This window comes from Lissotriton helveticus, chromosome 4_1, assembly GCF_964261635.1.
Source record: "Lissotriton helveticus chromosome 4_1, aLisHel1.1, whole genome shotgun sequence".
Lineage (NCBI taxonomy): Eukaryota > Metazoa > Chordata > Amphibia > Caudata > Salamandridae > Lissotriton > Lissotriton helveticus.
Window position 1 is genome coordinate 59,381,468 of NC_136063.1, and position 25,802 is coordinate 59,407,269.

The following is a 25,802-nucleotide window of genomic DNA, read 5'->3' on the forward strand; positions in this document are numbered from 1 at the left end:
TTCCCATAGTCTGTTCCAGGAGCATTCTGCTTCAAAGGTAAGTGTGATGTATGCTTATCTATGTCTTTTGAGAGGTAGAGAGAGCACTTTAACAACTTGGTGGAAACTTCCTACATGTCTGACATGCAAAGACTTAATGTCACTTTAACCCTTCCCATGCTCACGACGAGCTGAGCTCGTCATGAGGCACAGTGGAGCTGTGCTCATGATGAGCTGAGCTCGTCATAACTGCCACGGCCCGCCCACGCGCGGCTAATTCCCCACTTGTGCGGGAGAATTAATGAGTGGTCGGGTCTCTGACGAGCTCAGCTCGTCTTGAGCACAGCTGGGCCACGGACCCACCCACCCCCGCACTGTGGGGGAATTACCCCAGCAGGCAAGGGGTTAAGAGAAGTCCAACTATGGCTATCTCACAACCATCTGAAACTCAACTAGGATAAAACTGAAATCCTCCTCATAGCTGAGGTGCCCACCAATCAATCTTTGCCTCCCTGTATGTGGTGCCTGTTTTCGGCTACCATAGCTCCTGAGGGAGCATTAGGGAGTTGGAAGTAATCCTCCACAGCCTTCAATCGTGCGATGTGAAGGTTGTCCTATAGTGTCAGTAGTAAGGAAGACAGTCACCCAGGCCCTCGTCAGCAGCAGACTCGACTACGGAAACGCCCTCTACACGTGAGCGTCAACCGAGCTCATCAAATCACTACAAAACATCCAAAATACCTCGGCAAGACTGATCCTCGACGTACCACGCCACGGCCACATCACCCACCACCTGAGAAACCTGCACTGGCTCCCCGTCAACATGAGAATATCCTTCAAGCTCCTCACCCACGCACACACAGCACTCCACAAGACCGGCCCAGCCTACCTCAACAGACGGCTCTCCTTCTACATCTCCAACTGCCAGCTACGCTACGCCGACCTCTCACTCACCACCGTCCCGAAGAACAACCACCGGTGGGAGATCCTTCTCCCACCTCGCCCCCAAGACATGGAACACCCTCCCACTGAGCCTATTACAGACCCAAGTGTTGTCCTTCAGGAGGATACACAAGACCTGACTGTTCGATCAGTAGCATCCCCCCCAGCACCTTGAGACCCTCGCGGGTATGTAGTGCGCTTTACAAATGATTGATTGATTGATTGATTGATTGATTGATGGTGTTGCTAATTGCCTCCTACTGCCTCAGTTTACATCAGGGCAATATTTCCCCTCAGCTACCCCACCTTAAACCTTTTTGGAGCTCCCGTGTTTTGCCGCATGGAGTATGGAGAGCAGTGTGCCTCAACGTGTCCTGCCTTATTTCTCCTTCTGTGTTGCGGTGCAAGGGATTGGAGTGCCTCTCCACTGTTCCTCCACTGCCCCACAAGGCTGAGGCCCCTTTTGCTTTCAGCAGTCCTGCCAAAGGCGAGCCCATATAACTCAGTACCTTCCTTTCATACCGATTCCAACACCAATCGCCAGCAGTTTGTGCATGGGAAGCCTTGAGTTTTAAGGAGATCTGTCTCTCTCAATGTGGTCATCATCTATATTGAACTTGAGATTCTTTGCTGTTTTCAGCTGTCCAGAGCTGGAGAAGCCGGCACGTCCAGAGGACCTTATGGTAGGATCTTCTGGCTCCAAACAACTAGACTTCTCATGGCTGGGCCACACTGCCACAGTCGATTAGGATGCACTTTGGGCTGGTCACTCGGTCCTCACCACTCATTTTCAGCAGCCCGGACATTCGTATTCTGGATTTCGTCCCCTGAATGTTATTCAGGGTCACCAATGCCATGTGTAACAGGGGTACAGGATGGCATTACATAAGAGCTTATCCGGGACTGACTACCTCTGTGTGATCCTAGCTCTGTCCTCCATGTGATAACGTTTTACAGTGAATGACACTTAATTAGGCAAAGTCACATAATGGTGCAATTTCTGGAATTTCCCATAAGGAGTGAAATGAGAAATTCTTCAACTCATGCAAATTACAAATGCATAATTTAAATTTCTTCCAGCCTACAACAGAGTAATCACTGGGATGGAATCAGAACCGGGATTCTCCAACAGGATGTGCACAGGATGGCGATGCTTGGACTTGGTTTGCAAGGGCCAGGCATGAAACTTACCCTGTATCTGCAGCTCCACAAAAGTAGGAACAAATCTAAAAAAAAAATGTTAAGAAAACAGTCTGTCTACATGTAAAGTTGGGAGATCCAAACCCTAACAGTGGTGGCTGTCCACAGTGGGTTGCGGAGGCGCCTGGCTGGAACCCAGTTATCTTGGCATACCCTAGCTGCACATGGCCAAAAGCTGTGTGGAGCAGTAGTTGGCCACCTGAAGCAAGCCAAGGCCCTGGGCTTGGTGGAAGCCAGGTGCAGAGCACACTTCCTGCCGTGAGCAATCAAAGGCTGTCCACAGTGATGGTGGCCGCCCAAGGTGTATTGGCCGTGGGCTGCAGGGGGTGTAGTGCCTGCTGTGAACCAGTCATGTGCATTTGGAGTTTGCCATCTGTAGCTGCAACATGTAGGGCTTGGTTGGAGATCAGGCGCTGCCGTGAACCCTCGCTGAGCACAGCTTTGGCTAAAAGTCATCTCCCTTTGTGCAATTCGTCTCACTCGCTTCCTCACTTATATGCACACTCACTGGGGTGGGACACCTGCTACAGATTGGGCGCAGTGCCAGCCTGGAGGCCAAGCTCTATGGCGAACCCTATGCCGTAGGAATTGCCCAGTCCTTGTGGCATGGACGTAGGGCCTGGTCAGAGGCCCAGCCCTATGACCAGCCTCAGCTGTGCCCAGTCTTTGGCCATGAGCAGAAGAGGTTCAAAATTGAGTGTCATAAAAAACATGACCTTTAAATAAAATAAAACACATGGTTGGAACTCAGTTATGATTCTCACTCAAACCAAACAAAGCAATGAAATTTGCTATATGTAATAAGGGATGACATCAGTGATGTCACGTGTGATGTCATCACCAATGCCATGTGTGATGTCATGCACAGAGCAATGTTATATTTGTAAGATGCACTCTCATTAATAAGGGAATCCTGGTGCTGATGGGGTGGCAGAAGTTATGTGCTGCACCACAACCATACCTGGTTAATGTCATCGGTGCTTCTTGTTTTGTTTCTCCATCTGCACTCTGTCATTCTCTGGGTCAGCTATATCTATGTAAAAAAATGCTGCTCTCTGCTCAGGTTATGGAAAGGCATGTGCGGATTGTATTTTAGGTCTGTGTCGAGTGAAACTGTTGTGCTGCCTTATTCAATTGTGTTTATGCATCACAATTGACTGTGGAGGGTGGTGTTATAATGCAGTTCTCACTATATGATTGCACCAGAGTCTGTGTATGCATCAATACATAAGAACTTTCCATACTTACTTGCATTTAGGTATTTGCTTCTTTGACACTTGCACTCGACGTACCCGGAACTGTTCGAGCACAGCTCGTTATCAGCACACGCAGGGTCACACTGCGGCACACCTGCAACAACACAAATAACAGATCAGAAGCTATGAAGGTAGTCTGTGAATATTAGGGCACATTAATGACAATGCTGACAAGCACACCAACCCTGTGCCACTGTGCAGAGTTATTACTATGGCACCTTTATGGCACTGCTAATAAACACACGAACACTGTGCCTCTGTGCGCCTGATTACTATGGCACCTTTACAACTGCTGCTAAACACACCAACACTGTGGCAATGTGCAGAGTGATTACTATGGCACTTTTACCACTGCTGCTAAACACAGCAACACTGTGCCTCAGTGCTGCCTGATTACTATGCCACCTTTAAACTGCTGATAAACACACCAACACTGTGCCTCAGTGCTGCCTGATTACTATGGCAAATTTGCAACTGCTGCTAAACACACCAACACTGTGCAGAGTGATTACTATAGCACCTTTACCAATGCTGCTAAACACACCAACACTGTGCCTGGGTGCAGCCTGGATACTATGGCAACTTTACGGCACTGCTGCTAAACACACCAACACTGTGCTTCAGTACCGCCTGATTCCTATGGCACCTTTACCACTGCTGCTAAACACACCAACACTGTGCCTCAGTGCTGACTGATTACTAAGGCACCTTTATGGCACTGCTGCTAAACACTCCAACACTGTGCCTCAATACTGCCTGATTACTATGGCACCTTTACAACTTCTGCTAAACACACCAACACAGTGGCAATGTGCAGAGTGATTACTATGGCACCTTTACCACTGCTGCTAAACACACCAACACTGTGCCTCAGTGCTGCCTGATTACTATGGCACCTTTACCACTGCTGCTAAACACACCAACACTGTGCCTCAGTGCTGCCTGATTACTATGGCACCTTTACCACTGCTGCTAAACACACCAACACTGTGCCAATGTGCAGAGTGATTACTATGGCACCTTTACCAATGCTGCTAAACACACCAACACTGCCTCGGTTTAGCCTGATTACTATGGCACCTTTACAGCACTGCTTCTAAACACACCAACACTGTGCCTCGGTAGCGCCTGATTACTATGGCACCTTTACCACTGCTGCTAAACACACCAACACTGTGCCTCAGTGCTGACTGATTACTATGGCACCTTTACGGCACTGCTGCTAAACACTCCAACACTGTGCCTCAGTACTGCGTGGTTACTATGGGACCTTTACTGCTGCTAAACACACCAATATTGTGCCTCAGTGCTGCCTGATTACTACTGCACCTTAATGACAATGCTGACAAGCCCACCAACACTGTGCCAATGTGCAGAGTGATGACAGTGGCGCCGTTACGGCACTGCTAATAAACACACCAGCACTGCGCCTCTGTGCAGCCTGATTTCAATGGTACCTTTACTACTGTTGCTAAACACACCAACACTGTGCCTCGGTGCAGCCTGAGTACTATGGCACCTTTACAACACTGCTGCTAAACACACCAACACTCTGCCAATGCGCAGAGTGATTACGAGGGCACCTTTACAACAGTGCTGTTAAACACACCAACACTGTGCCACGGAGCAGCCTGATTAATATGCCACCTTTACCACTGCTGCTAAACACAACAACACTGTGCCTCGGTGCAGACTGTTTAATAGGGCACCTTTATGGCACTGCTGCTAAGCACAGCAACACTGTGCCTCGTGCTGCCTGATTAATATGTCACCTTTACAGCTGCTGCCAAAAACACCAACACGGTGCAACGGTGCAGGCTGATTAAGCTTGGCACCTTTACTGCTGCTAAACACCCCAATACTGCGCCTCGGTGCAGCCTGATTACTGTGGCACCTTTACCACTGCTGCTAAACACACCAACACTGTGCCTCAGTGCGACCTGATTACTTTGGCATCTGTACCACTGCTGCTAAACATACCAACACTCTGCCTCGGTGCAGTCTGATTATTATGGCACCTTTACAGCACTGCTGCTAAACACACCAACACTGTGCCTCGGTGCAGCCTGATTACTAGGGCAACTTTATGGCACTGCTGCTAAACACACCAACACTCTGCCTCGGTGCCGCCTGACTACTATGTCACCTTTACCGCTGCTGCCAAGCACACCAACACTGTGCCTTGGTGCAGCCTGATTACTTTGTTACCTTTACTGCTGCTAAACAAACCAACACTGTGCCTCGGTGCAGCCTTATTACTAGGGCAACTTTATGACACTGCTGGTAAACACACCAACACTGTACCTCAGTGCCGCCTGATTACTATGTCACCTTTACCGCTGCTGCCAAACACAGCAACACTGTGCCTCGGTGCTCCCTGATTACAGTGGCACTTTACCACTGCTGCTAAACACACCAGCACTGTGCCTTGGTGCAACCTGATTACTATGACACCTTTACCACTGCTGCTAAACACACCAACACTGTACTTCGGTGCAGCCTGATTACTATGACACCTTTACCACTGCTACTAAACACACCAGCACTGAGCCTCGGTGCAGCCTGATTATTTTGGCACCTTTATGGTGCTGATGCGAAACACGCCAACACTGTGCCTCGGTGCAGCCTGATTACTAGGGCACCTCTATGGCACTGCTTCTAAACACACCGACACTCTGCCTCGGTGCAGTCTGTTTACTATGGCACCTTTACAGCACTGCAGTCAAACACGCCAACACTGTGCCTCGGTGCAGCCCAATTACTAGGGCACCTTAATGGCACTGCTGCTAAACACACCAACACTGTGCCTCGGTGTAGCCTGATTACTATGGCACCTTTACAGCACTGCTGCTAAAGACACCAGCACTGTGCCTCATCGCAGCCTGATTACTATGGCACCTTTACCACTGCTGCTAAAAACACCAGCACTATACCTCGGTGCAGCCTGATTACTATGGCACCTTTACCACTGCTGCTAAACACACCAACAATGCGCCTTCGGTGCAGCCTGATTACTATGGCACCTTTACCACTGCTGCTAAACACACCAGCTCTGCGCCTTGGTGCAGCCTGAATACTATGGCACCTTTACAGCACTGCTGCTAAACACACCAACACTACACCTCGGTGCAGCCTGATTACTATGGCACCTTCACCACTGCTGCTAAACAAAACCAACACTGCACATTGGTGCAGCCTGATTACTATGGCACCTTTACCAATGCTGCTGAACACAACAACACTGCGCCTCCTTGCAGCCTGATTACTATGGCACCTTTACCACTGCTGCTAAACACACCAGCATTGCGCTTTGGTGCAGCCTGATTACTATGGCACCTTTACCACTACTGCTAAACACACTAACACTGCACCTCGGTGCAGCCTGATTACTAAGGCACCTTTACCACTGCTGCTAAATACACCATCACTGCGCCTCGGTGCAGCCTGATTATTATGCTCCTTTATGGTGCTGATGCGAAACACGCCAACACTGTGCCTCGGTGCAGCCTGATTACTATGGCACATTTACTACTGCTGCTCAACACACCAACACTGTGCCCTAGTGCAGCCTGATTACTATATCACCTTTACGGAACTGCTGCCAAACACGCCAACACTGTGCCTCGGTGCAGCCTGATTACTAGGGCACCTTTATGGCACTGCTGCTAAACACACCAACACTCTGCTTCGGTGCAGTCTGATTACTATGGCTCCTTTACAGCACTGCTGCTAAACACACCAACACTGTGCCTCGGTGCAGCCTGATTACTATGGCACCTTTACCACTGCTGCTAAACACACAAACACTGCACCTTGGTGCAGCCTGATTACTATGGCACCTTAACCACTGCTGCTAAACACTCCAGCACTGTGCCACGGTGCAACCTGATTACTACAGCACCTTTACGGCACCACTGCTAAAAACACCAACACTGTGCCTCGGTGCAGCCTGATTACTATGGAACCTTTACAGCACTGCTGCTAAAAACACACCAACACTGTGTCATGGTGCAGCCTGATTATTAGGGCACCTTTATGGCACTGCCGCTGTCTCAATTAGTTCTGTGAATCGGCCCCACCAACACTATACCTCGGTGCAGCCTGATTACTATGGCACCGTTACAGCACTGCTACCAAACACACCAACACTGTGCCTCGGTGCAGCTTGATTACCTTGGCACCTTTACCACTGATGCTAAACACACCAACACTGTGCCTCGGAGCAGCCTGATTACCTTGGCACCTTCATGACACTGCTGCCAAACACACCAATACTGGGCCAATTTGCAGCCTGATTACTATGGCACCTTTACCAATACTGCTAAACACACCAACACTGTGCCTCCGTGCAGCCTGATTACCTTGGCAACTTTATGGCACTGCTGCCAAACACACCAACACTGCGCCTCAGTGAAGCCTGATTACTGTGGCACCTTTACTACAGCTGCTAAACACACCAAAACTGTGCCTCGGTGCAGCCTGATTACATTAGCGCCATTATGGCACTGCTGCCAAACACACCAACACTGTGCCTCGGTGCAGTCTGATTACCTTGGCACCTTTACCTCTGCTGCCAAACACACCAACACTGTGACTCAGTGCAGCCTAAATACCTTGGCACCTTTACCACTGCTACCAAACACACCAACACTGCGCCTCAGTGCAGCCTGATTACCTTGGCACCTTTACCACTGCTGCTAAACACACAGACACTATACCTCGGTGCAGCCTGATTACTACGGCCCCTTAATGACAACACTGACAAACACACCAACACTGTGCCCAGGTGCAGCCTGATTACTATAGCATCTTTACAGCACTGCTGCCAAACACACCAACACTATACCTCGGTGGAACCTGATTACCTTGGCACCTTTACCACTGCTGCTTAAAGACACCAACACTACACCCCAGTGCTGCCTGATTACTAAGGCACCTTGACCACTGCTCCTAAACACACCAACACTGTGCCTCGGTGCAGCCTGATTGCTACGGCACCTTTACGGCACCGCTGCTAAACACACCAACACTGTGCCTTGAGCAGCCTGATTAGTAAGGCACCTTTACCACTGCTGCTAAACACACCAACACTGTGCCTTGGTGCAGCCTGATTACTATGACACCTTTACCACTGCTGCTAAACACACCAACAATATACCTTGGTGCAGCCTGAGTATTATGGCACTTTTACCACTATTGCTAAACACACCAACACTGTGCCTCGGTGCATCACTCGACACTGCTTGTGCAATTACAGCTTTTAATTCTGCACCCATTCTCATCCCTTGCACTTGTGAGAAGTGGGTGGACACAGCTTAGAAGCACAAGAGCCTGTGGGCATCATGTCTTGCAGGTCTATTGTGTCTATGTATGAAGATGTGATCATCTTATGCTCAGCACCCCTGTGCTCAGATCTGTCAGGCCATCTAGAAGCACACCACACGTCACTGACATGGGTACATGACTTCATACATGTTTACAGTTAGGCAGAGGGATATGAAGTGTGGACCCTTAGTCCCTGACACTGCAGTGAACTCCTGGTGTGTTGTGCACACCCCCTGTAAGAGCACTCTTGTGAAATCCTGGTGTGTTCTGCATACCCCCTGTAAGAGCAGTGCTGGTGAACTCCTGATGTGTCCTGCAGACCACCTGTAAGAGCACTTTTGGTGAACTCCTGGTGTGTTCTGCGCACCCCCTGTAAGAGCACTGCAGTGAACTCCTGGTGTGCTCTGCACACCCCTTGTTAGAGCACTGCTGGGGAACTCCTGGTGTGTTCTGCGCATCCCCTGTAAGAGCACTGCAGCAATCTCCTGGTGAGTTCTGTACACCCCTTGAAAAAGCACTGCAGTGAACTCCTGGTGTTTTCTGCACACCCCCTGTAAGAGCACTGCACCGCATGTGAATGCTTATTGTGTTTCTGCACACCTCCTGTAAGAGCACTGCAGTAAACTCCTGGTGCGCTCTGCACACCTCCTGTAAGAGCACTGCAGCGAACGCCTGGTGTGTTCCGTGCACCCCCTGGTGTGTTCTGCACACCCCCTGTAAGAGCACTGCAGTGAACTCCTGGTGTGTTCTGCACACCCCCTGTAAGAACACTGCAGCGAACGCCTGGTGTCTTCTGCACACCCCCTGCAAGAGCCTAGCAGTGAACTCCGGGTGTGTTCTGCGCACCCTCTGTAAGAGCACTGCAGTGAACTCCTGGTGTGTTCTGCACACCCCCTGTAAGAACACTGCAGCGAACACCTGGTGTGTTCTGCACTGCCCTGCAAGAGCATAGCAGTGAACTCCTTGTGTGTTCAACACACCCCCTGTAAGAGCACTGCTTTTGCAATGTCTACTCATCTTACAAGGGAGAAAGCTGTCTTGGGCTGTTTGTGGGATGTATGTACGTGGGGCTCTTGCAGCATCCTTTCTTTTTAAACATCTTAATTGCTCAACTGGTGATGAAGAAGACAGTTAGTGAGATCTCTTGCGTGTAGTGTGTTGGTGGGAGCATTCACGGGGTGTGCACCTGTGCCTACATGTACTGGATTGACACAGTGCACAAACACTGCAGACTGGAGAAGTGAAGGAGCCTTTCACCCTATGATAAGGGTGTGTTAGTGAGGTCTCTCTCGTGTGGTGTGTTGGTAGGAGCAGTCACGGGGTGTGCACGGGTGCCTACAGGTACTGGATTGGCACAGTGCACACACACAGCAGACTGGAGAAGTGAAGGAGCCTTTCACCCTATGACAAAGTTGAGCTAGTGTGATCTCACTTCTGTGGTGTGTTGGTGAGAGCGGTCACAGGCTGTGTATGGGTGCCTACAGGTACTCGATTGACACAGTGCAGACACACAGCAGACTGGAGACGTAAAGGCGCCTTTCACTCTATGACAAGGGTGAGTTAGTGAGACCTCTCTCGTGTGGTGTGTTGGTGGTTGTTGCAAAACCCTAGGAGCTTTGCTCCCACAGCCGTGTGGCCTGCTTGCTAGCAGCCACTAACCGGAAACCCCCTATTCTCCATAGGATAACATTGGGCCTCAAACACTCTGCACCCGGCCGCCATTGTGCCGCTGAAGGTGTAACAAGAGTACATCACTTACCCTGGGGGACCCCTAAGTCCAACCCCAGAAGCTTAACTGCCACCATCGATAACTTACCTTTGAACCGATAACCTCTTTTTCCTTCATCAGATAACACTGACAATTTTCTCCCAAAAAGTTTCTGTGTGGAGTTTTGAAACCTAAAAATATTCTTTAAAATCGCACGAATAACCAAAACTTATTTACTTACCTGTTTGCAGGAAATGTCCCAGTGCTGAATCTAGGTATCCAGCACTGAGTTAGGAAAGTACCGTAAAAAGTAACTTACCTGTAATTTACTGAAAAGGATATACATTTCAATGTACTGTATTTGCTAAGTATTGCAACCTACTGCATCCCATGTAAATCAAACAAAGTACAATTCCTATTGCATTTTCAAAATGTTCTAGATTCAGCAACTTATTACTGTAACATATTTAATGCTTAACTGTGCCAGGCTTGCTTGTATATTTTTTATACAAAAACAATTGGCCTGGAATTCAGTTCTTGAGTTGTTTGCTGACTGAGTGTGTACATCAAATTCTTAACACTGTCCTCTGATACTGCCTTACTGCTCGACCACTCTACCACAAATATAGAGTAAGGTTCTATCTAACTTTAACCTCTGCCTACATCTGAGGTCACCTGGACTCTATACACACTATACCTCATTTTGGTGTAGTATATATAGAGCCAGTTTCCTACATTGGTGGATGAGTGGCGGGATATACAACTTTGCATTTGTTGGACTACTTGATTACCACATCTTAAATTGCCTTTAGAATTCTGATTTTTTCAAATTAGCATTTTTGCAAAACTACTAAAAGTCTTGTTAGGACCTTCTTTAGAAAAGAAAAAGTCCTTGTAATCAAGGGTAGAGGGGTTGGAACTTTATTGCTAGAATGTGTCAAAATAAGAACTTAGCTACTAGTGAATATAACCATATTGACATACAGGACATGGTTGAGGAGCTTGACCTCACCCCTTACCTTCACTTGTCTTTCAAGGAAGTAAGGACCTTATGTAATATTAAAAACATACCCATGGGTCCTCATCCAACCAGACAAAAGCTGAAGGAGCTGTTAGCTGAATATGCAAAGGCCCACCCCTCTGAACATGGTGATGACCAGTCAGAGGGAGAAGGAGGCGAGGAGGACGGAGATAGGTGCCCACCTCCACCACTTCCTAGGGAAGAAAGGGACCCTGTACCCTTACTTCCAAGAATCAACCTCTGGGGACCTAGAGGCCACACAGGTGTCCCAGGTTCTGCTGATGACATTGAGGGCAGCCTCAATGAGGAGGACATCCTTTTAGCAAGGCTGAATAAAAGACTGGATCTAGAGACCAGACTTCTGAAGAAAGAAAGAAAGAAAGAAAGAAAGAAAGAAAGAAAGAAAGAAAGAAAGAAAGAAAGAAAGAAAGAAAGAAAGGCGATGGGTTTAGCACCCATCAATGGTGGCAGCAATCAAAATAATAAGGATAAAGAGCAATCTTATGATCCCAAATCTCCAAAGGGATTGTCACCAAATTTGAGGAGGGTGATGACATCACTAAATAGTTCATAACCTTTGAGAGGGCTTGTGAAATGAGAAAGGTGATGAAACCTCTCTGGGGGCACTCCTATGGGAACTGTTCTCTATTGCAGAGACAGACTCCTGACCCTTTCTGGGGCAGATGCTGGGTCTTATGACCTCATGAAGAGAACTCTGATTGAGGGATTTAGACTCACAATGGAAGAGTACAGAATTCGATTCAGGTGGGCTCACAAAACTTCAAACCAGTCCCGTATTGATTTTGTAGACTACTCGGTAAAGACACTCGATGGTTGGTTAACTGGACACAATGTGGATGACTTTACTGGAATTTACAAACTGTGTATGAAGGAACATTGTTTAAGTAATTGCACAAAAGAAAAGTTGCATCAGCATTTGGTAGAACTAGGTCTAATTTCTCCCCACGAATTGGGAAAGAAGGCGGACCACTGGGTCAAGACTAGAGTGACTAAGACGACCACTGGGGGTGACCAAAAGAAAGGGGTTAGAAAACATCCCCAAAGGGAAAGGTGGTGAGAATCCCCAAGATAAAAAGCCGAGTATTCTAAAGGGTCCCAAAAACCTGCACAGGGGGGTGGGTCCTAAAACTCTTCCCAATCTGTTCCTAGATACAGAGGGAAGAACTTTGATCCTTTAAAAGTTGGGACACTTAACTGGAGACAATGCTTGCACTAGCAAAAAGGCCCCTAGTCCTACAGCTATCCTGGTGTACCAAGTCTCCAGATGGGATTAACAGTGTGCCATTAGCAAATCAGGTTGCACACTAAAGCAGTTCTAGTGTCAGAGGGGGAAGTTGAGTATTCCACTGCAGCTGTGTGGCCACCCCACTTAAAAAAAAGTACTTACAATACCCTTGGATTATTGGAACCAGGATAGAGGCTCTGAGGGATAGAGGTGCCAGTGTCACTATGGTGAGAGACACACTGATTTCCCCAAAGCAATACTTGATTGGGCATAGGTACCCAGTCACCAATGCTGACAGTGTTACCACTAACCATGCAATGGCTATGGTGACGTTAGACTGGGGGGGGGGGAGTTACTGGCCTAAAACAGTTAGTGGTCTCTTCAAAGCTACCAGCTGCATGTCTGCTTGCCAATTACCTGGAAACATCAGCATGGCTGAGGTTGAACTAAAAACCCATGCAGCAATGCTGGATATCCCTGAAATGGTGTGTGTAAAAACAAGAGCACAGAGGCAGGGTGAAAAAGAAGTGTTGGAGCCTGAAAGTGTTGCCCAACCTTAAAAGACAAAAGGTAAGAAGACTGGGAAACCAGCTTCTGTTCAGCAAAAGGATCGGGACACCTCTCCTCAGGGAGAGGACTATGAAACCCCAGGGGGAACTGAGCCTATGCAGCTTGACCCTTACCAGGTTGAACTCTTGGGCCCAGGGGGACCCTTTAGGGAAGAGCTGTGCCAGGGGCAGCAGGACTGTCCCACTCTTGAAAGCCTGAGGCAGCAATCTGTTTCAGAAGAAAAGGGAGATGTCAGTGGTACCCACAGAGTTTAGTGGGAGGAGGGATTACTGTACACTGAGGCAAGAGACCCCAAACCTGGAGCCACCAGGAGAGTGGTAGTGCCACAGAGGAACAGGGAGTTCCTTCTAACTTTAGCTCATGACATCCCCCTAGCTGGACATCTGGGCCAAACCAAGACTTGAGAAAGGCTAGTTAGCCACTTTTACTGGCCCCAGATGCACCAAAAGGTGAAGGAGTTTGTCAGCTCCTGTGTTACCTGTCAAGTCAGTCGGAAGACAGGCGGCCACCCAAAGGCCCCCCGATACCAATGCCTGTGTTGGGGGTTCACTTTGAAAGGGTAGGTGTGGACATCGTGGGTCTACTTGAGCCTCCCACTGCATCAGGGAACACATTAATTCTAGTGGTAGTGGATCATGCCACTAGGTACCCTGAAGCAATTCCCCTTAGCACTACTACAGCTCCTGCAGTAGCCAAGGCCCTCGTTGATGTCTTCACCAGAGTAGGGTTTCCTAAGGAGGTGATTTTAGACAGAGGTTCCAACTTCAGGTCTGCTTACCTAAAACAAATATGGAAAGAGTGTGGAGTGCAGTAAAAGTTTAATACACCCTATCACCCACAAACCAAGGACCTTGTTGAGAGATTCAACAAGACATTAAAATCATGAATATGGGACTCCCTGAAAAACTCAAAAGGAGATGGGGTCTCCTCTTACCATGCCTGCTTTTCACTTACTGATAAGTACCACAGAAGAGAGTAGGAATTTCCCTCTTTGAACTTCTGTTTGGCCATCCTGTGAGGGGACCACTCTGTCTTATAAAAGAGGGTTGGGAGAAGCCTCTCCAAGTACCCAAACAAGATATTGTGGACGTTGTGCTTGGCCTAAGGTCCAGAATGACTGAGTACACGGAAAAGCATCCAAAAATATTGAGGCCAGCCAGGTGCTTCAGAAGCACTGACATGACCAAAAAACTGCACTGGTTTAATTTCAACCTGGGCAAAAGGTGTGGGTTTTGGAGCCAGTGGCACCACGGGCCTCAAGGACAGATGGTGTGGCCCTTACTCTATCCTAGAATAAAGGAATGAGGTCAGCTACTTGGTTGACCTCGGCCCAAAAGGGTTATCTATGTGAACCGCCTATAGCTCTACAATGACAGGGCTGACATCACCATGATGATGGTGACTAATGAGGAGCAGGAAGCAGAGAGTGAACCTCTCCCTGACTGCCTCTCATACAGCCCAAAAGATGGGTAAGTAGATGGAGTTGTCTTTTCAGACACCCTCTCTGCCCAACAGCAGACTGACTGTATGCAAGTCTTGCAAGTAGTATGCTAAGCTCTTTTCCTTGACCCCTGGTCTGACAAACTGGTGTACCCATGATGTGGACACTGGTGACAGTGCTCCTGTCAAAACCAAAATCTATTGCCAGTCAGCCCAAGTCAAGGAAAGCATCAAAGCTGAAGTCAGCAAGATGCTGGAGTTAAGGGTTATTGAACCCTCTGAGAGTCCCTGGGCTAGCCCAGTGGTTCTAGTCCGCAAACCTCATCCACAGGGTGGGAAAAGAGAAATGCAGTTTTGTGTGGATTATAGTGGGCTCAAATCTATCACCAAGACATATGCTCACCCTATCCCAAGAGCAGATGAATTGATACTTGAGTGCAGCCAAATTCCTGAGTACCTTTGACTTAACTAGAGGGTACTGGCAAATTGGCATGGCCCCAGAAGCAAAACAGAAAAAAGTATTCTCCACACCTGATGGGCATATCAGTTTACTGTTATGCCCTTTGATTTAAAATATGCCCCTGCCACCTTCCAAAGGTTGGGGAATCAAGTCCTTGCTGGGTTGGAGTCCTTTAGTGCAGCTTATCTTGATGATATTGCTGCCTTTAGTTCCACCTGGCAGGATCACATGATCCACCTTGGGAGGGTTTTAAATGCCCTGTAAACTGCAGGCCTAACTATCAAGGCATCCAAATGCCAGATAGGGCAGGGAACTGTGGTGTACTTGGGCCACCTTGTTGGTGGAGGCCAGGTACAGCCCTTAAAGCCCAAGATCCAGGCCATCCTGGACTGGCCAGCTCCAACCACCCAGACCCAAGTCAGGGCATTCCTTGGCTTGACTGGGTACTACAGGAGGTTTGTGAAGGGATATGGGTCCTTTGTGACTCCCCTCACAGAACTCACCTCCAAGAAAATGCCCAAGAAAGTAAACTGGACAGTTCGTTGCCAAAAGGCCTTTGATACCCTGGAAGAAGCAATGTGCTCCGCATCAATTCTGAAGGCTCCAGGTTATGCCAAGCAGTTCATAGTGTAGACTGATGCCTCTGAGCTAGGGATAGGAGCGATCCTATCCCAGACCAATGATGAAGGCCAGGACCAACCTGTTGCTTTCATAAGCGGTAGGGTTCTGCCCAGGGAGCCGCTTTGGATTGCCCTTGGGAGGGAGGCCTTTGCTGTGATTTGGTCCCTGAAGAAGCTGAGGACGTACCTGTTTGGGACGCACTTCCTAGTTCAAACCGACCACAGACCCCTCCGATGGCTAATGCAAATGAAAGGGGAAAATCTTAAACTGTTGAGGTGGTCGATCTCCCTACAAGGAATGGACTTTGAAGTGGAATACAGACCTGGGACTGCCCATGCCAATGCAGATGGACTTTTCAGGTTCTTCCACTTAGACAATGAAGACTCTCTAGGGAAAGGTTAGTCTCATCATATTTCATTTGGGGGGTTGTGTGAGAAAGCACCCTCTTTCTGCATGGTATGCCCCCACATTTTGCTGAATTGCTGATGTGCTTTAACTGAGTGAGCCCTGGGCTCCTGCTAATCAGGTACCCAGGGCCTATGTTCCATCCCTAAAATTGCATTGCAGCCTAAACCCAATTAGCATACCCGGCCACAGGTAGGCCCCTGGTAAATGGTACCATAGGTACCCAGGGCACTGTGACCAGGGAAGGCCCCTAAGGGCTGCAGCACTAAGTGTGCCACCCTTAGAGAAGGCCCTGCACCTTTTCATCCACTCACTGCCTGTGCAGGCTGAGTGTCGTGGTGCAGAACACAAGTGAAGAGTCGACATGGCACACATCCCTGTGTGTCATGCCTACAACCCACTGCCCTGGCCTAGATCAGCCATCCCTCCAGCTGGGTGCACTATGCCAGTGGTGAGGGTACACGTACATGAGCCCTATACCCCTACAGAGCCCAGGTCCATTATTGTACATTGTAAGTGCAGTGCTGCCATTAAGAGTATATGGTGCAAGGAGTTTGTCATTACGAACTCCACAACACCATAATGGCTACACTGAAAACTGGAAAGTTTGGTATCAAACTTCTCAGCACATTAAACCCACATTGATGCCAGTGTTGGATTGAATGTAAAATGAACAACAGATGGCATCTTAGAGGTGCCCCCTGAAACTCGACAAACTTCTAGTGTCCCTACTGAGTAGCAGCTTAGGCTGCCATCAACAGACATGTTTCTGGACCCCTGGGTCGAGAGCCTGCCGTTCTCGGGGGCCTGAAACAATGCACATCCTGGGACGAGGTGCCGAGCCTCCTCCACCAGGATGGGCAAGGTTCACGAAGGGGAAGCCTCAAAGGCAAGCCGCCTTTGTGAGCTTCCCCAGACCCCTTGCTGCTTTCAGCAACAGGTTCACGCTGGTTCTGCCCCCCACTTTTGGCAGGAGAACTGGCGGGAAAAACAAGGGAGGGAAAGAGGTGTGCCCACCTCTGCCAACTCCAACCCTCAGGTGGGGGAGAGGAAGTGAACCACAACTCTGAGTCCCTGCCATCTTGAGGATGGGGGACCCAACCAACCAGGGACAGGCTTATGCCCCCCTCCCACTGGAGGGTGGCACAATAGGGGATGTACCCACCCCAGGGAAAGGGACCCATTGGTCCTTGCCATCTACCTACCTGTAACACCCCTAAAACTAGTATGTAGGGGGCACCCTGAAACTTGCATCATCAGATCCAGATACAACAAGAAAGAAGACAAGTCAAAGGACTAAAGAATCATACAGAGCTAACACGAGGACTACGCCCACTGACTTGGCCCCAGCCCTACAGGCCTGGCTCCCCTCAAACGTGCTCCTGTGAAATCCCGGTGTGTCCTACAGCCAGCAACATCAAAAACCCCAGAGGACCTGCCTGCCTTCACTTCCAAAGACTGCTTCTCCCGTGAACAAGGATTTGTTCAACTGCAACCTCTGGCAGCAGCCGGAAACCGCAAATCCAGCCCACTCTTCACCCGCCGAACCCGGCCCGAGCTCAAGTGAAAAAACACAACAAGGAGGTCACTCCCGCAATCCTGAACTGAGATCCAGCAACCCCTGACCTGCCTCAAGCCTCCATCCGACTCCTGCGGTCTAAATCCAGAAGGCCCCCCTAACCGGGACCAGGAGCTTGTAAGAAGACCTGACCCCAAAAGGCACACCTGCACCCAACGCCCCACGGACTTGTGTGCCAAAACTGACAGTGCCTAACCAACCCCTAACTTCCCAACTTACCTCTCGAAGTGGTGGTTGCACCGAGAAGTCCTTTGTCTCACTTCTTTTGTAAACCGGAGGTTCTCCATTGGAAACAACAGGGCATCTGACCTCGAAACTGAATCCTGCACCCGGCGGCCCTAGTGCCGCCGATGGTGCACCTTTGGTGCTAATTTGTTTCCCCATTTGCCCTAAGCTAAACCCTAGGTGCTTTGCTCCCACAGCCGCGTGGCCTGATTGCTAGCAGCCACCAACGGGAGACCACCTATCCTCCGCAGGATAATATTGGGCCTCAACACTCTGCACCCGGCCGCCTTGTTAAAAATCGCACGAATAACTAAAACTTATTTACTTACCTGTTTGTAGGAAATGTCCCAATGCTGAATCTAGGTATCAAGCACTGAGCTAGAAAAGTAACGTAAAAAGTAACTTACCTGTATTTACTGAAAATACCTATTCATTTCAATGTACTGTATTTGCTAAGTATTGCCCCCTACTGCATCCCCTGTAATTCAAACAAAATACAAATCCTATTGCATATTCAAAGTGTTCTATATTCAGCAACTTATTACTGTAACGTATTTATTGCTTACCTGTGCCAGGCTTGCTTGGTTCTAAAAGTAAAACAACAGTATATTTTTTATACAAAATCAATTGGCCCAGAGTTCAGTTCCCGAGTGTGTGAATTCATTTGCTGACTGAGTGTGTACATAATGCCTTACTGCTCGACCACTCTACCACAATTAGAGAGTAAGGTTATATCTAACTTTAAACTCTGCCACAATTAGAGAGTAAGGTTATATCTAACTTTAAACTCTGCCTGCCCTTGGGGTCACCTGGACTCTATACACACTATACCTCATTTTGGTGTAGTATATATGGAGCCAGTTTCCTACATTTTTCACATGAGATTCTTGTTTGGCCACTCACTATTGGTTCTTGCCCCTCTTCATCCTCAGAACCTCAGCACTTGGGACTCATGCTTGCCTCTAGCTTGTTCCCTGAAGCACAGACTGTCAAGGTAGCCGGTTCCTCTTATTTTCATTTGTAAACTCTACAGCACATTTGGTTGATAGAAAGAGTTATGTCTCTGTAATTGTTGCATTCGTTTAATCTCACTTAGATTTTCAGAAAGCCATTCATTTAACTTCCCAAAAATGTTTTGAATCACCTTCGTCTTATTCAAGAGACAGATGGCAGGCTTCTTTGTAAGGTGGAAAGAAGACAGAGTTTTCCCCTCATCTTAAGACAACTCATTTTTCCTCCCACCCATATTAAAATATTGTTCAAATCAATGGTTGTTGAACATAAGGCCATTCTCCAAGGGTTTCTGGATTCCATTCCTTTTAGACTCAGGAGGTTGCATAGGTCAGAACATCTTCCCTTTGTGAATGCGCCTTCTCAGCTGCAGCAGTAAAAGGATGAAAATCTCTGTCTCTTTCTGTAGAATCTGAACAATTGCTCCTTTGGTTTCTGGATGATAATGAAAGCCTACCTGTTCACCAACAGAGTAGCTGTGCATATTCTGCAATTCAAGTAAATAGGAAATATATATAACTGATGTAACCTAACGTTACATGACATAACATACCCGGAAGCAGCTGCTTCAGGGACAGGATACAGGGAGCAGCTGAGAAGATGTTGGAGCGCCCCCTGCAGCCCTCACTGGACCACTCATTGCTTTGCTTCTGATGGCATCCCATGTCCAGGGACAGACCATGGACACAATATGCCACTGTAAATGTAATAGGGAAAGTGATTGATGCCACAAGCCCCCAGCCAAGAAACTCCTATATCACTGAAATTAGTTTTCTGTTTCCTTACCAGGGTGCCCTGATTCAGGTTCGGGTACACTCGCGCTTCATCACTGACCTCCTCCAGGTCACTTCCTGCAGTATTTTCTCCCTCACCACCACAGAGTGGAGTGCACCCTGACTCTTGGACCCCTACATATTAGGGCGAATTCAGTAGGCTTTATTAGCCCTGTATACTGCCCCTCACCATCAGTCAGTGCATCCATTAGGTCATAAAACATATGACAATTTTCAAACATAGGCTAATACAGCAGAATCGCAGAGGGCTCCCCCACAAATTTAAGGGTACCTCAATTTTTTTATGATCTGCTTTGCGGCAGTTTCATTTTAGCAGTTTTTTTATGTATCTGTTTTGTCCATTATGGCTGTAGATTCTGCTGTCTGCTGTTCTAGTTCGTCAATGTTTCCTACAACAATAATTCCCTGCGGGCACCATCTTGTGGTCCTCCCAGTTCTTTATGCTCTGGTGGACTTTCAGAATCCGGAGTGTAGAGATAGGCAGGCAGCTTGAACTGTGTGCAGGAGAACCAAGACCAAGAAGCTATCTTGAACACTTAATGTAGCCATCTTGAACAGCCAAGCAGCCATCTTCAACACTTAATGCAGCCATCTTGAACACCCTAGCAGCTATCTTCAACACTTCATGCATGTTGAACAGCTCAAAAGCTTAAAGAAGAAATGATGGACAGAATGCTGAACAATGCAAACATTTATCCACAGTCACAACGATCTGTGTTTAATCTATTGTTTTGTCCTCGTCCCACCACCCTGGATTTAACCCAGCCATATGCAAATCATTCTTGACCCTGTTCTTCATGGGAACAGTCTAGCCTGATCTTCCAAGCAAGGTCCTCCCTGGTACGGAAATCAGCATCCTGGGACTGCGTTCAGCATTTCACCCCTAATCAGCCAGGTTAGTTTGAAATCAGTGGCGCAGTGAGCATGGGACCCACGTCTGATCGTACCCTTCCCACACAGGGTGACAAAAGCTAAAAGAGGGATTATGTATGGAATGCTGAACAAAGAAAACATTCACCCCCAGTCACAAAAATCTAGGTTTAATCCATGTTTTTTTGCTCATTGTACCATCCTAGTTTGGACCCAGCCATATGCATATCACTCTAGACCCTGCTCCTCATGGGAACAGTCGAGCCTGAACTGCCAAGTCAGTTCCTCCCTGGACTGTAAACAAGCATTCTGGGACCTGTTTGGGGTATCGCCCTTCATCAGCCAGGCTAACTTGAATCCAGTGGCGCAGTGAGCACGGGACCCATGTCTGGTCATATCCTTCCCACTTAGGCAACAAAAGCTAAAAAACAAATGATAGACGTAATGCTGAACAATGCAAACATTCACCCGCAGTCACAAAGATCTGGGTTTTTTGGCTCACCATGTCACTCAAGGGTGGACCCAGCCATATTCAAATCAGTCTAGACCCTCCTCCTCAGTATCTTTTTTTCTAGCCCAGGGAGCACCTGGGCTGGCAGTTTGGGCTGGACTGTTACCATAGGGAGCAGGGTCAAGTCTGATTTGCATATGGCAGGGTCTAAACCGGAATGGCTTGGCATACAAAAAAACATGGATTTAACCCTGGGGGGAATGCTTGATTTGTCCAGCATTCCGTCCATCATCTGTTCGTTTTGCATCTTGAACAGCCCAAGCAGCTATCTTGAATTGCCCACACTGTTTGTGAAACATTTAGTCAGTACTGTAAACCAACAGGACTATGCATGCTGAGAATTGTAGACATACATTTGGAATGGTAAATCTGAAACTACAAATTCCAGAATGCAAAGTATGCTTGGCTTGAAAATAATGCTGTCTACCTCACACATAATATGATGTCTTTTTTTCCATAGGAGTCTTGCATTTGAGATACAAACCTACTGAAAAGAAACATGCACCCAAAGACTGTTCAGAAAGAAGCAATTGGTACTTTCTTTCTTTCACAGACGACACAACTTATGCTCTCTCCTGACTCAGAGTGGAACATGACAAAGAAATGCCCAGTAGTGCTTTAAAGTCATAAAACCGTTTTCTGCACACTAAATTGTCCTTTGAACACTAAACCCTCTAGGATAGCACTAGGGCAGACATAAAATGTTACTTTGTTACCAAGAAACAATCATTCAGCTGAAATCGAAACACAAAGTGTACCTGTTGTTTCAAGCTGTGTGCTGCTTGAGGTGGTCCCGGCTGTTGAGTAGCTTGTGTAGGTCAGTGTTGCAGAGACGCTTCCTTCTAAAATCACACATTCACAATGTCAGTCCGGAGAGGGCAGACAGGCTTCAACACTAACTACCTCTGCTTGTAACATTAGAATTGCTGCTATAAATAGTAACTTACATAATGTACACAAACGCGTAACCTCCTCATACTAACTATGAAAAGGATGGCCTCCCCCGTGACAGGCACCTCTAAAGCAAAATGTCAGTAAAGTTTTAAATCTTGAATGTGCTAATATGCTTTATTATTTATTTATTTTTAGTTTTATATAGCGCGAACTCTACCCGGAGGTATCAGAGGCTTTACATGAGCACCAGTCTTGCTACAGACAGACATATTGATTTTGTTAGGCACAGGAAGATTAAGTAATTTGCCCAGAACCACGGGATGTTGAGTGTCCCTGCCAGACTTGAACCTGGTCCCGGGCTTCAGGGTTTGACCGCTCCAGCTGTTAGGCCACATCCATTCCCCAGATGTCTGTTCAAACGCCTAACTCTATTCATTACTCACACTTCTGAGCACAAACCTCCACTCCTACTTACCATCCCTCTTTCATGTTTATGTCTCCAGCTGGAGTTGGGCACAGATCTGTGATCCTGCTGAGGTGAGGCAGGTTGAGGCCTCTATGCTGGCAGCCTCACCTCACCCATCAGCAGGGCCACTGGAATAAAGTGATTTTGCAGCCACTGCATTTTCTGCATCAATGTAGATTTGCCACTTTTTCCAGCTAATCCATCCGCAGCATAATCTGCAGATTTCAAGGAAACAATTATTTCTAGTTAAAATGTATCAAGTTACTAAAAGAAAAGCAAAATGTTGCTGCACAGTGGAAGGCACTTAGCAAAGATTGTTTTTGCTATATTTGGATATAGAACTGGTGCTAATGAGGTGAAATCTTTTCCTAGACAGTGTTAGGATGTAAAAATGAAAAAATAATTAAGTAGTAGTAGAACAAATTTTGCCGCATTAGGCAGCATAATTTGCCTTCTCATGCCGCATAATTTATTCAACCCTGCCACAAAATGTGGTCCTCACATGCTGCAAATTCAAAGAGCCCTTCAGCAAGGGCTGGGTCTTATTCATATGAAGACAGACCGTAAAGGAACCCATGCTAAACCAGCATTCCTCACCATCCATTAACAGGGTATAGCAAGTGCTTTCAGTCGAGGACTGTGGGCCACTAAAGAGCACCCCTCCTTTTTCAGAGCAAGTTGTTCATTTTTCATAGCGCAAACTTTGCCAAAGGTTATTAGATTCCTTTACACAAGCTCCTGACATTTTATATGAAAGCTAAACAATATATAAAAATTATATTCACTCACAAGGATACACAGTTATTTGCTCAAAACCACAGGATTTTGAGATGAGGCCAGGATCCGGTCTTAGTTCCCCAGTTGTAAAGTCGTCAACTCTAACCTCTAGGTCACACCTCTGCACTAGTAAACATGTGTCTACTAAAAGGCGTGTTCCATCACAAAGAAATTCAACATTCTCCTACACATACACACATCAAACTGTACGTAATTATGTGAATAAAAGAAACCTTGCTCCGGGGCCTTGGATTTGGCATTTCTCCCCCACAGTGTCACCCTGAGCAGAGAGCTTCTATATGCAAACCAGTGCTGACCCTGCTGCTCCTGGGAAGAGTAAACTCTGCCAGGAGAGTTCCCCTCCAGAGGAGAGCACAGCACAAACATGATCTTTGCTTCCTGTCTGGAATCTCTTCCTGGTTTTATGAAGCCTACAACAGCATCTGTTTGAACCCTTGGAGTTATTGGCTTTTTATTTCCTCTCTGCCAATACATCCTTTATACTGACAGTAATTTTGGCTTTGTGTTTAGGAGAATTGGGACCTTTAGCAACTGATGAATCAAACCTAATTATAATCCGATACACTGACGTTTTAATACCTGACTAGGGTTCCTTCCAAAGATTTGTTCTCATTTTCACTTGGATTAGGAGATAATTGTGGTTACTTTCCAAATGCTAAGAACTAGAAGGGGTGTGCCGTTCCTGTCAGGACGTGTGGGAAAGACAGGTCTTTCTTCACGATGCCCTCACACACCCCGAGAGGTGTCATGCTTCATCATCGGGCTCTTTGCCGGGGATCTTTTGAAGAGGAAGCTGCGAGGTGTATGCGGGTGTGGGGGCTAGGTAGTGCACAAGGGGGTGAAATAGTTAAAATAGGTATGGAGCAGTCCTATTGAGTACAATTTTAATAAAATAGGTAGCTCTAGCCTAATTAAAAACTGTGTGTGTTCCCTGTGTGGAAAATATTATTCCTCAAGGGTCAATCTATGTGTGAATGGTCAACATGTTTCGTGCCTGGCTTGCCCCTAACGGGTCAATAGGCACTTCGTCAGGAACGGTAAAGTGTGATAAAGTGCACTACCACCTGGTATTCAGTATAGTGACATAATTTACCAGGGTTGGTAGGAATGCCCTAGTAGACTTGTACAGGGGAGTTCTGTAGACCTGTCGGAAAAAGGGGGGACAAGAGGGGTGGGAACAACCAAAAGAAAGGCTTTAAAGCATTGGCCTGGGTGAGCGACATGTGTTGCCCGTGGTGGCAGCACAGCATGAAACCACAACTTTTCATTACATTATAGTAAATCAATTACATCTGGCAGGTTCGCCAAAGGGTGCGGCTGCTCAATACATTAATTAAAAGCTCTGCCTGCGTGCCTCAAGTCAGTTGCAGCCACAGCACTAGCTATCAGAGAAAGTGATTCCATAGTATTAGGACACTCCCTGACAGTACAAGTTCCACACTCTGTGGAAGTTCTTTTAAACCGAACACAGACTCAGCACTTGACAATTGCACGTTTAACAGGTTATGAATTGACACTGTTCCAGCCACACATAGAAATCAGACGCTGCAACATCCTGAACCCTGCTACACTGTTGCCGTCAGTTACTTCAAATCCTGCCACACATGACTGTGTGGAAGTAGTTAACACTATGACTAAGCCAAGACAAGATCTGACAGATATTCCATTACCAGATTCCGACCTGACACTTTATGTGGATGGTTCATGTATGAGAACAAGTGCAGGAGATCTAGTGGCCGCGTATGCAGTGACTACTGACACCGAAGTTATAGAGACACACCGTATTGACATCCTGTCTGCTCAAGCAGCAGAGCTAGTTGCTCTGACACAAGCCTGCATACACGCCAAGAACCGGAAAGTTAATGTTTACACAGATTCACGCTACGCATTTGGAGTCGTACACGACTTTGGAGTGCTCTGGCAGGAGAGAGGTTTCATGACTTCTCATGGAACCAAGATTCAGCATGGTCTCCTCATTCAAGCTCTGTTAGATGCAATACATTTACCGACATCCATTGCCATCATGAAGTGCAAGGCACACACGAAAGTCACTGACATTATTTCTCAAGGTAACGATCTAGCAGATCGCACAGCCAAGCTCACAGCTCAGACTCCAGACATTCCAGTTAACATGACACACACTCCAGATCCGACTACATGTATGACAGTTAAGGACCCTACTCAAGATGTCATAGATATCCAGTTACATGCTACTCCCGATGAAATCAAGAAATGGTCCGAACAAGGAGGGGTCCAGACAGATCAGGGATGGTTAACGAAGGGTAGAGCCACATGGTTTCTCCCCGACTCTATGGTTCAAGTCATTATCAATACCGCACATAGTCCAGCACATTTAGGAGAAAAAGCTATGTTAGACAGTATCCAGAACCTTTGGTTCAACAAGCATTTACGAGCTGCAGCCAAGCAGAAAGTCCGTACCTGTATGATATGTTGTCAGTTTAATCCAGGTAAAAGTGTCCC

General features: G+C 47.4%; 1 protein-coding gene across 1 annotated transcript in view; it reads right to left on the bottom strand.

Moving 5' to 3' along the window:
• Positions 1 to 19,653, bottom strand: part of LOC144827858 (uromodulin-like) — a 167,684-nt gene extending 148,031 nt beyond the window's left edge. The window contains exons 1-2 of the mRNA XM_078686023.1: positions 19,542 to 19,653; positions 3,370 to 3,471 (exon numbers count right to left, since the gene is read on the bottom strand). Coding sequence (XP_078542149.1) covers positions 3,370 to 3,471; positions 19,542 to 19,653 — 214 coding nt within the window. The remainder of the gene's footprint in view (positions 1 to 3,369; positions 3,472 to 19,541) is intronic.
• Between the last annotated feature and the right edge of the window lie 6,149 nt (positions 19,654 to 25,802).